Raw genomic sequence first — 13,353 nt, 5'->3', positions numbered from 1 at the left:
TTGGATGTAATTAACCTCAAATTAAATCTGAAAGTCTGCAGTTAAATCACATCTTGTTTGTTTCATTTCAAAGCCATTGTAGTGGTGAATAGAGGACAAAATGTGAAAATTCTGTCAATGTCCCAATATTTATGGACCTGACTGTATGTATATGTGTGTATATATATATATATATATATATATATGGTAGTAGATCATAGTGTGCAACTGCACTGCTGGTAGCTCCCCTGGAGTGACGGTGCTTTATATGGCACAAGTTAGTTGCAAAAGCGCTACATCCTATACCAGGGAGCATGCAACCGCGTTAGATCTGGCACCATGTAGTGTGCAACGCGGTGTCAAGTATGAGATAGCACTCACAAATGTGAGGTACAATTACCCGCTATACCTTAGTATGACAGGGTACTGTAGAAGAAAGGGATAGTTATAACTGACAGTATAGAAAATGAGGTTAACGCTAGCACAAGTCACATACAAAATCAGAAAGAAAATCAAATGTTCTGGAATGGGCACTAATATCAACTACACAGACCACAGTGACGAGTAGGAATTAGAGCTGCATGACCTGCTTGCCTAACATGGCTGCCGAGTCTCTCTGAGGGGACGGAAGGTGAAGGAGGAGCAGCCCAGGGAACACCAGGACTGTAGTGGAACGGCACCCTGAGCTGGGGGAGGGGCTGCAGGGAGAGCGCTTTTTCCTCTGGCTGACTTTAACCACCAGGACCCCTGGCCTTAATTATGCCTCTGCGCCAGTATGTCATTGCCCCGGTGGTCTAGTGGAGTGGTGGGCTGCCTACCCAGAGTCCACATCAGCACCCACGGTCTATCTCCGGAGACCGGAGGCAAGACTGCACTATTATATGCGGGTCCCCATGAACGGGGTTCCGCCTTTTCTGTCCTCTGGATTCCGGGCTGCAGTCCGGGGAGCTTGCTAGCTAGTCCCCCTCGGAGCCCCGCCAGGAGTACCTAGCACAGGCTTGGAGTCACGGCGCCACGGAGGAGGAGTTATGGGGTGGCTGCACAGACGTCCGGTTGACAGCCTGGTGCTGCTCACCCTTCTGGTAGAAATAAAAATTAAATAAATGAAAATAAAAGCTTAGGCTGCATAATGCAGCCCCCTGTTATAATGGTGGTCCAGCTCCTTGCCAGACACCAACGAAACTGAAGTGCTCTCAGGCTGTGGGCGGGGAATAGGGGGAAGGACCAGAGCATCCTGGGATTGAACGCTTTGCTGTTGGTGTCCGGTTCTCCAAGTCCCACCTACACCCCAATGTCTCCCTGTGGAGCCCTATGGACCCTGAAGAAGAAAGGAACTTAAATGTTTAGGCAGCTGAAATTCTGTTACTGGGTATATTCCATGCCTCACTCATATGATCAGATAGCTGATCAGAGTGAGGAAACTCTGGTAAAACTACCTTCTGTCGTTTAAAGAGTGGCTGTTTTGCCTTAGGAGCGGGTTCTTCCTCTTCTATTTGAATAGATTTTACAGCTCACACAAGTGCAGGTATGTTTAATGTAGAGGGGGGGGTTCCTCGTCTCCCGAGGAGGAGTTAGAGTGAGAGGTCTGCATCTTCTGCCTCCCCAAATGATAAATCACAATCTGATAGCTGGGGGGACTGGGAAGATAACAGCACGCTTAGTAGGGTTACTAGGTAAGGGTCTCACTTTTTGCAGCATTTTCTGAAAGGCTGTAGAGGTAGCCACCAGACTCTGCACTGATGTAGCAAGTAAGTCTACCCATGGGGGAGGCAACGGATTTGCAGGGAGTACCTGCTGTGGCCATCCAATCGGGGGAGCGACCACAGATGGTCCGCAATTTTTGCCAGCATCTGTAAAAAAGTAACCCAGGGTGGGTCCTGAGGAGAGGACACCGGGGCTGATGGGCCCAGGGCAGTATAACAGGATGCACAAAGACCATCCTGCATGAGGTCCTCTGAAGCTAAGCCTGCTGAGCAGGACTTACAAGACACCAGAGTGGGAGCAGCAGGCTGCTTGTCATTCTTGCCTCTGCCAGACAAGGATAATGTAACACACAATCTGACACAGTGCAGTCAGCAACCCAGATGTATATATGTAATATGGCCCAGTGTAGTTCGCAATAGCGATATATAGTATGTGATAGCACTCACAAATATAGGGAGATGTGAGGTACAATGAGGCAAACAGGGAGACTGGACCCAGTGTTCCCAGAGACCTGAACGCAGAAAATGGCTGCCGTGAGTCTCAGAGGGAGCAGAGGGTGAGGGAGGAGCAGCCCAGGGGGGAGGGGCCGCAGGGAGAGCACCTTCTCCCCTTTGCCGATTTTAACCACCGGGTCCCCTGGTCTTACATATGCCCTGCACCAGTGCTTGTAATGCCCTGGTGGTCTAGTGGAGTCCCGGACGAACCAGTGTCCACATCAGCGCCTCCGGTCTGTCTCCTAAGACAGGAGGCAAGACTGCACATACACGCGGGTCCGCCTTACCTATCCCCCTGAGTCCCGCCTGCAGTCTGGGGTCCGGGGAGCCTCGCTAGCTAGGTCCCCCTCAGAGCCCTGCTGAGAGTACCTAGCTGAGGGCTGGTGTCACAGCGCTGCGGAGGGGTGATGGATCAGCAGTGCAGACGTCCTAAGGACTGTCTCGCGCTGCTACTCATTTGTAGAATAAATTAAAATAAAATGAAATCATAAAAATAAGCTTAGCTGGCTTAATAGCGGCCCCTCTTAAAACTGTGATCCAGCTCCTGCCGTACACCAAAGAAACGGAGTTGCCCTCAGGCTGTGAGCAGCTGCAAGGATAATGTAAGGATGCAAGGATAGGGGGGAAAGACAGGAGTATCCTGGGATTGAAAAGCTTTGCTGTTGGTGTCAGGTCCTCCAAGTCACACCTACATGCCCCCATTGTCTCCCCTATGGACCCTGAAGAAATAATTATTACAGTACAGCCCACGTGACAGAGAAATCATTACAGTACAGCCTCAGTGACAGTGAGGTCATTATTGAAGTACAGACCTTGCCTGGCAGAAAGGTCATTACTACAGTACAACCCTTTTGTGACAAGGAGGTCATTATTACAGTGCAGCCCTCAGTGACAGAGAGGTCATTATTACAGTGCAGCCCTCAGTGACAGAGAGGTCATTATTACAGTACAGCCCTCAGTGAGAGAGGTCATTATTACAGTACAGCCCTCAGTGACAGAGAGGTCATTATTACAGTACAGCCCTCAGTGAGAGAGGTCATTATTACAGTACAGCCCTCAGTGACAGAGGTCATTATTACAGTACAGCCCTCAGTGACAGAGGTCATTATTACAGTACAGCCCTCAGTGACAGAGGTCATTATTACAGTACAGCCCTCAGTGACAGAGAGGTCATTATTACAGTACAGCCCTCAGTGACAGAGAGGTCATTATTACAGTACAGCCCTCAGTGACAGAGGTCATTATTACAGTACAGCCCTCAGTGACAGAGAGGTCATTATTACAGTACAGCCCTCAGTGATAGAGAGGTCATTATTACAGTACAGCCCTCAGTGATAGAGAGGTCATTATTGCAGTACAGCCCTCAGTGACAGAGAGGTCATTATTACAGTACAGCCCTCAGTGACAGAGAGGTCATTATTACAGTACAGCCCTCAGTGATAGAGAGGTCATTATTACAGTACAGCCCTCAGTGATAGAGAGGTCATTATTACAGTACAGCCCTCAGTGACAGAGAGGTCATTATTACAGTACAGCCCTCAGTGACAGAGAGGTCATTATTACAGTACAGCCCTCAGTGACAGAGAGGTCATTATTACAGTACAGCCCTCAGTGACAGAGAGGTCATTATTACAGTACAGCCCTCAGTGACAGAGAGGTCATTATTACAGTACAGCCCTCAGTGACAGAGAGGTCATTATTACAGTACAGCCCTCAGTGACAGAGAGGTCATTATTACAGTACAGCCCTCAGTGATAGAGAGGTCATTATTACAGTACAGCCCTCAGTGACAGAGAGGTCATTATTACAGTACAGCCCTCAGTGATAGAGAGGTCATTATTACAGTACAGCCCTCAGTGATAGAGAGGTCATTATTACAGTACAGCCCTCAGTGACAGAGAGGTCATTATTACAGTACAGCCCTCAGTGACAGAGAGGTCATTATTACTACAGCCCTCAGTGACAGAGAGGTCATTATTACAGTACAAACCTCCATGACAGATGCCATCTAAGGTTGCAGGACAGACTCAGAACAATAAAATCATCACTCACTAAACACAATCAAGCACATAAAGAGTTTCATATTAGAGTGTGGTTTCCACAGCTGCAGAGACCTCTACTCTACTTTTTTTTTTTTTTTTTTGGTAATAAAATTGTATTCTTACCAGTAGAGTCAACATTTAAGTTAGTGGGGGATCTATTGCCAAAAACAGAGTCAAAGTCAACATTAAGGCCACCAGAGGTCTGTGGTTGAACAGCTAGCGATGGTGTAAACCCTATGAGAGAGAGAGAACAGTTAGCAAACGCTCAGAGCAGGCAGTACAAGGGTCTGCTGTATCCGGGATAACCCCGTGCGGGGGACCTATGGTACAGTACAGCTCCCAGCAGCACTGCCTGTGAAGTAGCTGATAAAATGAAATAGGAGGTTATAGTGTTTAAATGGGAATTTAAATAAACTTAAGTCAAAACAACAATACAACTTAGGAATATATCTATTTTCGGACACTAGAAATTTGGAAAATCATTACTTCTGTGCATTCAATACACAACCAATCAAAAAATTACCGGCAAAAAACAGGCTATTCCCAATGGCCGCACACACTAGTCAGGGGCCGATGTAATATACTGTATACTATTAGCTGCATTCAATTCATTCATTACCAACACAATTTACAAACACAACCTACATCATTTATAACAGCAGGGCCGCTGGGAGGCACGGGATGTGTTTTCTGATTATGTGGCACATTGCCTAACAGCTTCCAACTGTAGTTATCCCAAATGACAGAGCAGAGTAAGAACAGACAATCAGCTGATAGAGCTTCAGCGGAACCACAAGTCCCAGCCTGCCCTACCAGGATCTGAGGAAACCCAAAATTAGAGTTATGGGTTGCCTAGCAATAGTCCACAGATCTAACAGTGTGGAAACAGCACCGCAACTCGCAGCCCGTTCTTAACTTGGGCTTGTGGAACTTTGTACGCAGACCTATGTGGCCGAAAACAAAAATCCGCTGGTCCGGAGGTAATCTAAGCGAGGGATATAGGAGACCTGCATCACTATCCTATTACCCCAGCCGGGTACAACACAACACTACCATCTCTGGCAGCATACAGTCATACTTTGTGTGTGCGCCAAGCTCCTCTGTGAAAGTTTATGAAGAACTTCCATTTTTTTTTTTTAGTGTTGCTAATCCTTTAACAGCTGTCAGAGGGGCACTAACGGCTCTGTGTGAGGAACAACCAAAAGATATTTATTTCTCTTCATGAGGTAGAACCTCTGCCAAGACTGTAACAGAGAATATTCTGAAGATCTTCACACGTCAGGAGGATGGGGAACGCTGCCAAATGGAGAGCGTTAATCACATAAGGAGGATGGGGAATCTCCCTGGCCTCCTCCCGCAGCCCAGAGGCTATGACCACTCTGAATATTAATAACTGGAAAATACTGTGGTGTCCGATAGAACGTACCGCACACACACAGCACGATCCGCCATACGACGGCGTGATGCATCATTGCACGCTCCTGGTAAATACACCACGTCGTTCATTGAATCGTCCCATCTGATGTACAGCACAGCAAAAGGGATGAGTCAATCAACATCGTCCGGGAACAACGGATCAGGCGTACACACTGTACGATATATCGTTCCAATCCGCGTTGGGACGATATATCAGATGTGTACCCAGCTTTAGGAAAGCAGCTACTGCTGTTTATGTCTGATTGTGAACCTGCCTCTTAAGCCGGGTACAAACTAGACGATCTGCCGTCCGATCCGGCGGATTGGACATATCATCCACATCGGCCAGTGTGTACCGGCTATGTCGCTGACGATGCGTGCTCCCGAGTGTAGTCAGCAACACCATCCGTTGGACCTGTATGCAAGTCCGACGGGCGATATAGTCAGCGTAGTCTGTGCTGCCGAATGCAGCATGGCCGTTGCTCCTGGCATTGGAAAGGGTGTAAGCACTTGCAGATGCCGGATCCCGTCGAATGAGATCGTAGGTACACATTGTTTAGTGTGTACCCAGCATTAGACAAGGTTCGTAGCTGTTGTGTTGTCGATCGGACAGACCCATAAGATTGGCGCAACCCGACAACACTCCTATACAATTTAAGCAATTGAAGCTACACCCACTGCATGTAAAACAAGGTAAAGGGTAGCCCCAGTCAACTTTTCATTCTGAATACAAATTGTTTTTGAAACCATGATTTTATTTTTCCTTCTGTTCTCCAGACAGTGTTATAGGCGGGGTTGCTGGTTGCTAGGGAACAGATAGGCTGCATCCTCTGAAAGATTGGTTCTGCACACTGATTGGCTGCCTCCGCCTTGTGCTGGCAACCAAATCTATAACAGAAAGCCGTGTACCCCCATCCTTCATATGCTAACGTTACCTACCTCCATATAGGCCGGCTACGGTAGAGGGTTCGGCATGGAAATGGGAAGCATTGTGATAGACTTGGGGCCCACAGAAAGAATCTGCGAATGCAAATCAGAGATTGAGTTATTATATGTCCACGCACGACAGCTTATACACAAAGCTCCACTCACACAAGAATGATGTAGGTTCTCACACTACGCAAAATCACAGCTCCGGAACATAAACTACCGATGTGCAGCTTCTTAATATAAATATGGACAAATCACATCCACATCACAAATGTATGAAGCCGGGGGGGGGGGATGATGGGTTGATTCTCCGAAAAAAAACAAAAAGCATTTATTTAAACATTGCTTCAAGTATGACCGGTCACCAAGTGCTGTCACTTTTAGTGCTTACTGCATTCATAACCCAACAACATAAATACTCTGTGTGTGCACCATATGGTTATAGATTACAAATGTAACATAGGAACCTTTTCCAAAGTTACAAGTCTGTGACGTTATAAAATATAATGTAAGTGGGTATGATAAATTATCGGATAGCCAGCGGGAACTGTGTTACAGTCCCTCACTACGTTCCTGTATCCTTCTCTTGTAACTGTCTCTCTCCAATGAAAATGTAAGTGCAGGGGGAGGACGGCTGTGGGGGTCTGTTAGCCCTCAACCATCCAGGTATGTATGTAAAACCCACAATAAGAATAAAAGTGACATTTATATAGCAACCGACTAAGGGCCTGATTCAGACCCACTCACGAGCGGCTGTCCGCTCGCAAGTGGGTCGATGGTCTGCACTGAGCATGCGCACGACGGAGGGAGCTCCGTCGTGCGCATGCGCCAGACACGACGAGCGAAGGACTTTCCTTCGCTCGTTGTGTCCGATCAAAGGGGGCGTGCTGTCAATGTTGATTGACAGCACGCCCCCTTTGGTGGGCGTGCCGGGGGCGTGCCTCCCTGACGGGGGCGTTCCCACGGGAACGCCTCCCGTCAGAAGCCGGCCCACTGACATCACTAGTGATGTCAGTGGGAGTGATTTTGGCTCTGATAGAGCCAAAATCACTCCGGAGCTTGCGGTTGAAAACCTCAACCGCAGGCTCCGGCTCGCAATTTCGATGGTCGCGATGGTCACGACCATCGCGGCCATCAAAATGCACGCTCGTATAGCCTGTGGGTGGTGACCCACAGCTATACGAGCGTCCAGGAGGACGCTCCATGAAAATGGAGCCCCTCATTCAGAGCGTGCGCTCTGCTCAGAGCGTACGGCTCTGAATGAGGGCCTAAATCTACTAGTACTCATCAGTATTTGGCCTAGAAAAGGGTATCCAGGCTCCTGTACACAACTGCATGAAGTACAGAGTCTGATGCAGAGGAACAAGTATTGGAGTTGTGGTAAGAATCGGAATTTGCAATTTAGCTACAGGAAGGACAAGGGGTGGGGTGACACCAAACTGCGCCCCAACATCTCTAAAGTGAAACAATCTGCAAACAAACGGTTAGACTGACAAGAGCAGACAATGAAGACTACAATACATGACAGGTATAACTGCGGCAGGATGGCCCAATGCCGTGACACTATTACCGGTACACTGGCCCTGGTGACAATGTGCTGATGTTCCAAGAGAATAGTGACAATGTGACTGTCCCGCTGTGAGGTTACTGGTTTCTGGCCAACAGGAAGGGAACGAGAGACAATGTGACTGTGATTTTAGTGGTTTCTACCCAACAGAAAGGAACAAGTGACAATGTGACTGCACCTCTGTGATGTTACTGGTGTCTGGCGAACAGAAAGGGAACAAGTGACAATGTGACTACCACTGTAAGGTTACTGGCTTCTGCCCAATAGAAAGGAACAAGTGACAATGTGACTACCACTGTGAGGTTACTGGTTTCTACCCAACAGAAAGGGAACGAGTGACAATGTGACTACCACTGTGAGGGTACTGGTTTCTACCCAACAGAAAGGGAACAAGTGACAATGTGACTACCACTGTAAGGTTACTGGCTTCTGCCCAATAGAAAGGAACAAGTGACAATGTGACTACCACTGTGAGGTTACTGGTTTCTACCCAACAGAAAGGGAACAAGTGACAATGTGACTACCACTGTGAGGTTACTGGTTTCTACCCAACAGAAAGGGAACGAGTGACAATGTGACTACCACTGTGAGGGTACTGGTTTCTACCCAACAGAAAGGGAACAAGTGACAATGTGACTACCACTGTAAGGTTACTGGCTTCTGCCCAATAGAAAGGAACAAGTGACAATGTGACTACCACTGTGAGGTTACTGGTTTCTACCCAACAGAAAGGGAACAAGTGACAATGTGACTACCACTGTGAGGTTACTGGTTTCTACCCAACAGAAAGGGAACAAGTGACAATGTGACTACCACTGTGAGGGTACTGGCTTCTGCCCAATAGAAAGGAACGAGTGACAATGTGACTACCACTGTGAGGGTACTGGCTTCTGCCCAATAGAAAGGAACAAGTGACAATGTGACTACCACTGTGAGGGTACTGGTTTCTACCCAACAGAAAGGGAACAAGTGACAATGTGACTACCACTGTGAGGTTACTGGTTTCTACCCAACAGAAAGGGAACAAGTGACAATGTGACTACCACTGTGAGGGTACTGGCTTCTGCCCAATAGAAAGGAACGAGTGACAATGTGACTACCACTGTGAGGGTACTGGCTTCTGCCCAATAGAAAGGAACAAGTGACAATGTGACTACCACTGTGAGGGTACTGGTTTCTACCCAACAGAAAGGGAACAAGTGACAATGTGACTACCACTGTGAGGTTACTGGCCGCTGCCCAATAGAAAGGAACAAGTGACAATGTGATCACCACTATGAGGTTACTGGTTTCTGGACTGGAACGAGTGACAATGTGACTACCACTGTGAGGTTACTGTTTCTGGACAACAGAAAGGGAACGAGTGACAATGTGACTGCGACGTTACTGGCTTCTGCCCAATAGAAAGGAACGAGTGATAATGTGGCTGTATATCTGTGATGTTACCACTTTCTGCTTAACAGGAAGTAAACAAGTGACAATGTGATTGCGCCTCTGATATTACTGGTTTATTCCACAAAATGTCTGACCCCATTGTGCCCCAGTGAAGTCACAGGTACCTAGTAAATGGACAGGATGAATTGTCAGACATTGGTTCTGCCTCCACCTTGTGAAGGTTGTGGGTGTCTCTAGTCACAAAGGAGGGGGAAACTGGTACTCTACACAGAGAGGTGATGTACACCCAAACCATACAGGTATACCTGAGCTAGACGGGTCTACTCCACGACCATACATATGAGCTGCGACAGGTGCAGAGAAAGGATTGGTATGATCTAAAGGACCAAAGACAATTCAGACTTGAGACTCTAGTAGTACACACCTAAACTCCTTTGCGGTTGTCCAACCTAGACAAATTATAGGGGGGGGGGGCACTTTACAAACACACATCCTGGAGCTATGGAGTAGATGGATATAGACTGAATGGTACGTTACCAATAAACGTGTCATGGTTAGGAGTCTTAGCTGTGAAACTGGCTGTGTCAGTAGTTATAACGGGCAGATGGGCAACATCGCAAGGGTTACTGAGGAAAGGATTTAGATTTTGAATGGACTCATCGACAGCTTCAGAAGAGAAGGGATCTGCACATCCCCGTTCAGAGACAGGACAGGTTAGCAGAGAGAAAAGAAAGAGTATATACACAAAAGATTGTTAGTAAGAGAGGAAGAACAAAGTCAGTAACACATTCAAAAGCGAATATACTACTCCATTCACTGACACGGACTGGATCCCTTTGTATTACATACATAGCTGGTAACACACAGCTGTAGTGTTTGCACCGTATCCACACTTATTAAACATCTAATCCTTGGCCAAGAGAGTTATAATGAACTGATCGACAGTAGATATCACGTTCCCCGTACATGTGAAGTCAGGATTACCCTACACTCATAGACCACGTGATTCTTAAGTCTCATTGTTACAGAAACGTGAATTACAAATGGTACCTGAGCAGACATAACCTTCCTCTCATACCCAGTGGGAAGAAGGAAGAACATACTGAGGATACCCATGAAGCTCACAATGGGTTTAAGTCTTCTTGAAAATCCTGGATGCTGTGATTGCCAAATATACATATGTTCGGTAGAGAATGGGCTTGAAGTCCCGAAGGGAGAAGATCCCGACAGGGCAGGTGTACCCCAATTCCTACCCCCCCCCCCTTAACTCTAACCCCCCCTTAGTGGTGACTAACCCTAACCCCCCCCCTAGAGCCTAACCCCAACCTCACCACCGAGGGTGCCTAACTCACCCACTTACCGCACCCTAAACATATCCCTAACGGGGGGTGCCAAACCCTAACCTCCCCCTGGGGGTGCCTAACCCTTACACCCCCCCCCCCCCAGAGGTGCCTAACACTAAGCTCCCCCCCCCCCCCCAACAAGAAAACCCTAACCCCGCTAAGCTCCCTATACCTAACGCTAAGGGAGTGCTGGACTTACCTCGTCGGGCTGGCGACCTTCCGGTGTTGGGATTAAGATAGACGTCGGTATTTCAACGCCTATCTTAAGTCCCTTGTCGGGATTCAGATGTCTGTATTGAAACCGGCGGCCTCTCATAACTACATCCCGTTCTGTACAATCCAAGGCCGCGACCACCCACCCTAGCTCTAGTAAGGACACAAATGGGGGGGGGGGGGGGGTCACCACTTTAATGCAGGTTTGGCCGTGACCAGCAACGCATGTGGATTTTTACAAAATAATGTCTACGAAAACCAAAAGTGGATAAATTATATATATATATATATATATATATATATATATATATAAACATATACACACACACTCGCCAGAGTCCCCTACGTCTCATAACAACCTACGTCATGTCACCACAGTCCCTTCCACAACCTTCGACTTCTTACTTCTGTCCCCTGCATCTCACCAGTGTCACCACAACCCCCACTACTGCTGCCCTGCAGCTGGCTGGAGCCCGGCCACTGGGATGTGCTGGGAAGGGCAGGAGGATCATGGATAAGAGATTTGTATTGCAGCTACCATAATCATTATCAGCAGCATGTCGCTGGGGTACCTGTGTATATTTACACAGCCTCCATGCGCACCCCTCCCCAACTGCCGAACATGAGCAATGTCCTCTTTGTACAATGTAACCCTGTATTTCCTGGGTCTCCTGTTGAGCTTCCGCTCTCCGTGGTGCCCCTGTCCGAGAACCGTGCTGACTTCCATGGAAGGTGCCCCCTGATCACTGAGGGCGAATGGCTGAGAGGAAACATCACGCTGGAGATGGAGCACTTCATGGTGGAGAGCTGGCTGAAATCCGTCTGCAGGTTCAGCGTAGGGATGTACATTGGAATCTGATCTTAACTAACCATCTATTTTTTGTTTCGATGGTAGTGTTTTTACCATTTGATGGTGGCAGTCCGATGTTTGCCACCATCAAATGGAAATCGTTTAATGGTGTTCCGATGTTTTGGATTTTTTAAATTCCTTATAAATATGCCTCCACTGGCTCCTTCCTGATTACGGTGTCTGCGTCAAGGCATCTTCAAGGATTTGTTGGAGGCTGTCTCTCACTCTGTCCGCCTCAGACATGAACCTGCTCAGTCCCTGACCACCTCCCCTCTCTAGGCTGCTGCTACGCAACAGGAAATATTGAAACAGTGAGAGCCAATCAGAGATAGCAAAGAGTCAGTTCAAAGCGCAACCCTCAGCCATTCAGCATAGCCGCCAGTCACTCACAAAAAACGTTTTTTTTTTTTTGTGACTTGATTCATTCCAAACCTCAGTTTCAGATGCTCTCCTGCCGTTTCAGCAAATATATGTAAAAACGGTGGGAGCCTTAAGCTTCCTGTTAAGACAAAAGTCCAAGTGTAATAAGGTGCTGGATTCTGAAACTGCTGAGATATTGGAAAGTAAGTGAACTTAGTGGAAAGGCTTAGTAATGCAGCAGCAGCAGGTAGGTTTAAATTTCACTGCTAACTTGCAGATATCTCGGCAGTTTCGGGACCCTGCACCCTACCCCATGGCATCTATCCTCCACTCATTCTAGCATTCTACTCAACCAATTTGCTGGAACAAACTTCAATATACTGATTATATATATATGAGGTAACACTCTTCTGACCCCATGTGTCTTTAAATGAATATTCTAAACAAGTTTCATAATATTTCAACATCCCCCTGAATTTAGCATCCCAAGTTCCCATTTGCGCTACTCGTGGGGCTTATTCGCAAGCACAGCCCCATCATCGCTTCCACATTCAGGTATCCATTTATCTTGTTAGCTTTAAAACTATATGAACACTGCAAGCTTAAATGCAAACTAGGAAAACTAAACAAGATTTACTGTACAGTCCCAGGAGCCTCCACCGTTCTTTAATGAATATTACAGCACGTTCCCGGGCTTAAGGAAAATCCTACATGCGGTAAAAAGTGAAGACACGCTCCTTACCTCCCCATGTACTTGCTACTTGTGGTGCAGTGCTCAGCGGATGAACAGCTGGCTGGAAACTTGGCTGCATGTCAAGCAAGTCATTTGGCAGCTTGGAACTGCTGAGGAGAGAAAAGACAGGCACTGTTATGTCTGTGCAATTACACACAGCCCACACAAATACTTCACCCCATCACTAGCGCTCAGACACAGGTGCTGCTATAGGCTATACACAGGTTATTTGTACTTAGTAGGAATTATATGTAGTGACTGTATATACACACACACTTCATATTGAGCTAGGCAGCTTGTCAATAACCAGAACCCTTTTTCTGGGGG

The 13,353-nt window shown here is 47.3% G+C and overlaps 1 protein-coding gene across 1 annotated transcript in view; it reads right to left on the bottom strand.

The window, feature by feature from the left end:
* LOC148503011 (phosphatidylinositol-binding clathrin assembly protein-like) overlaps positions 1-13,136 on the bottom strand; it is a gene marked incomplete at its 5' end in the record, with an annotated part of 36,177 nt that extends 23,041 nt beyond the window's left edge. Inside the window, 5 exons of the mRNA XM_088449017.1 lie at positions 4,343-4,453; positions 6,575-6,655; positions 9,833-9,904; positions 10,065-10,211; positions 13,036-13,136. Coding sequence (XP_088305143.1) covers positions 4,343-4,453; positions 6,575-6,655; positions 9,833-9,904; positions 10,065-10,211; positions 13,036-13,136 — 512 coding nt within the window. The remainder of the gene's footprint in view (positions 1-4,342; positions 4,454-6,574; positions 6,656-9,832; positions 9,905-10,064; positions 10,212-13,035) is intronic.
* Positions 13,137-13,353: the final 217 nt, after the last annotated feature.

Source organism: Taudactylus pleione, unplaced genomic scaffold, assembly GCF_031769625.1.
Source record: "Taudactylus pleione unplaced genomic scaffold, aTauple2 ptg000478l, whole genome shotgun sequence".
Taxonomy (NCBI): Eukaryota; Metazoa; Chordata; class Amphibia; order Anura; family Myobatrachidae; genus Taudactylus; species Taudactylus pleione.
Note: the sequence above shows the minus strand (reverse complement) of the source record. Positions and strands in the feature narration are given on the sequence as shown.